The sequence below is a fragment of the Amphiura filiformis genome, chromosome 7, assembly GCF_039555335.1.
Source record: "Amphiura filiformis chromosome 7, Afil_fr2py, whole genome shotgun sequence".
In the NCBI taxonomy this organism is placed as follows: domain Eukaryota; kingdom Metazoa; phylum Echinodermata; class Ophiuroidea; order Amphilepidida; family Amphiuridae; genus Amphiura; species Amphiura filiformis.
In genome coordinates, this window is record NC_092634.1 from 46,521,829 (window position 1) to 46,526,759 (window position 4,931).

At 36.6% G+C, this 4,931-nt stretch overlaps 1 protein-coding gene across 1 annotated transcript; it reads right to left on the reverse strand.

Moving 5' to 3' along the window:
- Window positions 1–1,379: 1,379 nt before the first annotated feature.
- LOC140157247 (uncharacterized) lies at window positions 1,380–4,533 on the reverse strand. The gene has a single exon (XM_072180374.1). The coding sequence runs from the start codon at window positions 4,192–4,194 to the stop codon at window positions 1,684–1,686; it is 2,511 nt and encodes an 836-aa protein (XP_072036475.1). The 5' UTR covers window positions 4,195–4,533; the 3' UTR covers window positions 1,380–1,683.
- Between the last annotated feature and the right edge of the window lie 398 nt (window positions 4,534–4,931).

Sequence of the window (4,931 nt, forward strand, 5' to 3'; positions counted from 1 at the left end):
AGCTCAGATAGTAAGCAGACGATGCTAAATATCGGGTTTTTACGGTATACGTTTAAAAATTACTAACGATTGTGTAACACTAAGTTGTATATCACGCTTTACTATAGTAATAAGCCTGGGTGATACATGAAAGTTAGAGATATTTTGTTTTTAAACCATCTGAAAAGCTACTTTAAGGGGGTACTACACCCATTGATTTTTTTTTGCATTTTTTTGCATTTTGTGAAGAAATTACAAAATTTATTGGTGGCATCGGTATCAATGTAGCTTACTGCTTTTGAAGATAGAAGCCAAAAGGAGGTACATCACTGATGATTTAAATTCACTTCATTTTGGAAAGCTTACTATCAACGGATTTCGTTAAAATTTTGGATATGTGTTGCTAACACATTAGGGAAATAATGTTGATATGTAAAATGGGAATAAGTGGTCCCTGATTTCTTTTATGACTTCATGAACTTGGTGCTCCACAACTATCAAAAAACGAACCGGTTAAAATGCTTCTATTTTCAATGTCGAGCTATATTTTGTATTTTGAACTTGCAACACTATGTCACTGAAACTTAATTAAGCTTATAGGTAACAGGTTACCACAACCACACTACAGCAATGTTGAAAAAGATTGTATTTTTGTCACCTATACCACCATATTAGGTAGTTTTCCGTAAGCTTCATTTTTGTGATTTTTTTAACTATTTTATATTTATTTGCCCAATCCAACTTAACTAGGCAATCTAAATTGTACTCAGCATTTACATCCCAAGGTATTTTAGTATATCCACCTCACACATTTCCATTATATATCCAGTAACAGACAAAATATCAAAATTGATGCCTCATTATGACATGTATGATATCACAGACTATCACATGTATTCCAAATTGATGCCTGAATTTGACCTGAACCAATTGACCTATAACCTGACCTTTGATGACCTTATAGCCTTTTTTAATCTCTTTTCCTAACAACATATTATAGAAGATACATACATGGTGTAGTATTAAATTGTCTATGTGGAAGAGATTATTTAGGCCTATTTAATTTATTCAGTGTTATAATCAGTGAGTATATTTCTATAGATAGTATAACAAAGGATTTAATGTATACTATTCATGTATTCTACTTGGACATGTTCAATAGAATAAATTATGGTTTGTTATGAAACACACATCTCAGTTACCAGGATACAGTAAACAAAAAAATATATAGGGCTAAAATGATTTTGATTTTCTAAAATGGTTTAAAACCACTTTTTATGTAGAGATATTTTATAAGTTCAGGACATGAGATGATGAACATATTTATATACTTTATAAATTTGCAACAACAAAAAGAAGATGGGTACTGATGAAAATCAGGGTATTAAATCGCCTTAAAATCACTGAAAATAGTTACATATTAAAAACATGTGCAATTTTTGGACTTGGTGTTTTGCAATTTGCATGCATGTTTTACTAACTAGATTGACTGCATTCAAGTAAAATTTATCCTTAAATTTTGAAGTGATTTATACAAAGTTCTGCAACTAGTCCATCGATCGTTGTTGCACTTCCTCCATCTCAAAATTATATATAATTATAATGTCACACAATATATCAAAATATACAAATATTACCATTCTGCCCAAAACAGCAGGTAAGTACTAGTCTCTTCGTAATGAATCACAACAATGTCACGTTTTTTCAAAGAACTTCGTATAAACCGTAAGGAGTGTGATTGGGTGTTTTAAATGGAGGCGGCGAACCTTTGTACCATGATGCCATGCGCGGTGGTAAGTAATCCGGATCATACTCCTGTTTATAAGTGCTATAGCTACTGGCATGACTGACATCCGAATTCACACGGCTAAGTCCATTTAAAGCTGGATTATCTATATGGATAGGTTTCTGATTGTTATGCTGATAATCCGATTGTAAATATTCGAATTTATAGGGATCGCTTTCGATGCTTGAATTATATGGAGTATTGCAATCAATGTTGTGTTTGTTGCCATGATCTTGATGAGAACATTCGCAAGAATATTGGGGATGAGGATGATGAGGATGATGATGATGGTGATTATGGAGAGAAAGTTCGTGAGAATAATCCGGCTCACGGGATTCAGATAGTCCCTCATTATTTCGATTATCACCATTGGGACGATAGGCTTGGCTTGGATGATAAATCGGATTGTTGCTAAAAACTGCCTCCGGATGATACAATGTCGGATCATGAAAATTTATTTCTGGTGGAGGTAGTTGATCAAGATCAATGGTCCAATTTTCTGAATTAACTGGTGGAAGGGAGCCACCATAAATGTGCTCTTGTGGATAAAATGGTTCAACTGTAAAATCAACTTGGTTGCTACCAAATACAAGTTCCGAGTTGCAGCTACTAGCACTAGGATCCTGATATCGTGGTTCTAACATGGTTACTCCTGGTGGTCCTGCCACAATAGAATGCGCGGGAAATTTATTGAGATTTGCATGCATCTCTTCATAGGTACTATCCATACATAGTTCAGGTAGACTTAGAGGTATTGGATCAGATATGTCTGGTTTTGGTATTTCCTTCTGTACTCTAGTCCGACATTTAAGTCCTAATGTTAAACCTAGCAGGATAACGCTTATCAGAGCTCCACTGCATATGAGTATTAAACCTGTAAACAACGACGGCTTTTTACCAAATTTACTCTCTTCATTACGCAATATTTCATTTGGTAGCAAGCCCCCGATATCAATCGGTGGTCCAGTCACAAAAGACTCGTTAAAGCGATTTGCAGTTGTTGCTGCTGTTGTTGAGCTAATTTCTGACGTTGTGTGCAGTTCTGATGGTGTATTGCTCTTAGTAGTGGTCTCTTGATCATGTTGTACAGTAGGAAAACTTTGTAGAATATCCACTGGAATGTCAATTTCACGAACAAGTCCGACATCAGTTTCATGCCTTATCCCATTCCATTTCGCGTGAAGTATTTTCCAATCTGGATTATTCATGTCAGGAACAACTAGCCTCTTACCTGGATTACCACGACGTCCTGTTGATGCAATATTTGACGGAGGACGTTTCCTCACGTTGGGATCATCGCCCTGTGCGATAAAAGTTGGCTTTTTGCCTACTCTTAGAACCGTTTCAATATCTTTGCGACCTATCTGATCAGAATAGATAACACAAGTCACTAGAATACCACTGTCACTGTTGGAGACGTTAGTAATGCTTAGCTCTTTACCATCATATTTAAATAAGTATCTATTTTGAGACAAAGGAGGGTATATAGTCCACGCTAATCTTCTACCGTCAGAAGATTTTGAATCCTTTGGAGGACAATTGAATTTTGCATCCTCACTTACTTTGACCCAAAGAGAATTTTCTTCTTCTTCGTAAAAAACTGGTGGTAATGTTGGAGGAGGAAGAGGCTTTCGCACACGAAGAGAACCAATAGTACAAGTTTCGGTCTCAACAGTTCCATCGCGAAGTGAGAAATACATAGCGCATGTGAATGTGGCTTCCAAAGTCTCTCCGTCATTAGGTTTAATACGATGTCTTAATTTACGTAATTTTGCGGTGTCATTCTTCAAGGACCGAGAATCTGTCGCTACGCTTATTCCATTTTCTTGTAACTCCAATGATCGCGACCACTCGGCGTCACGAACTGAACACCCCACTGCAACGGATGTCTCAGTTGTTACAAAACCATCTGAATCAACATCAGGTGGCTCAAAGCAACGTAGTTTGGGTTTATTCCACCTTTCTATCACAGTAATCGAAGCTGCTTTTGATTTTCGCATTCTACGTTGGTTATGATCACCAAATTCGATGATGTAGCACTGGTGCGCACCAGCATCGCCAAAAGTAACATTTCGGATTTCCAGATGGAATTCCACACGGTCGTCAAATGTGTACTTCCGTATGGAATACCTATCCATTTTGTCGCTAACGAGCACCTCAAGACCACTGGTCTGGAAACTATCTTCCTTCATCCATGCAACCACCTGATTGTCCCTCACAAAATTTACGCTACAATGGAGTCTCGCAGTTTTACCTTCTTGAACGGTGATATTTGTAGGTTCTGAAAGGAAACTTGGTAATCCGATGGTAGATTGTTCTCCTGTATTATATCGCACTTGACACAACATAATGCTTACTGCAAGAGCTATTCTGGAATAAAACTTGAGCGCAGTTCCAAATTTATCCTGGAAAATGTATCTCGACGCCATTGTCTGTGAATGTACGTGTATATCTTCTTCTGCATAAATGATATAAGTTCACAGAGAAGCGGTCTGAGTAACTACTGACACAGATTTTGAAAAAGTGCAGACAAGAATGCTTAAGTGGAAGTACAACGTATCCGAAGTTTTGACACAATGACTATGATATTAGTCATTCGGTTGATTTGAAAGTCGGCAATTGAATGATGGCAATGTCTGTCATTGAACTGAGCTAGATATAACCACAGTATGATCCATTGGACTATTATAATGTAGGTCCGGTCTCGTGTTTGCTGTGCCGATGAAAGTAGAGGTGATCTAGCCCTGATATACTGCTGTCACTTCGTATTTTACATTTTGGCTTTAGTTTGGATCACGTGTCGAGTTGTGACAGTAGTGACGTCACGATGTGTAAAGACTTCTGATTGGTGCATATCCGGCTGTATACAAATTCACGGGCTGCAATTATTATGTGTATATGTTATTAATTATGAATTGTTGGTATATTTTTGTGGCATTTTATGTTTATGAAAATATCAAGGAAGTGCTTATTTAATGTAATCATACTTAATTATCTTACATTCTGAACATGCAAAATTTAATTTCAGAGTCAAGTTAGAAAAGACCGGAACACTTTCCTCCAAAATTTGCAGTTTCAAATAAAGTTTGAAATCTGCCAGATTATCAGTTAATTTAAAGGGTTTTCTTGAGCCTGTTTTATAATAGAATTATAAAATGATACCCAT

Coding starts and splice junctions, on each gene's coding strand:
- LOC140157247 (XM_072180374.1), bottom strand. CDS start 4,194: ATGGCGTCGAGATACATTTTCCAGGATAAATTTGGAACTGCGCTCAAG.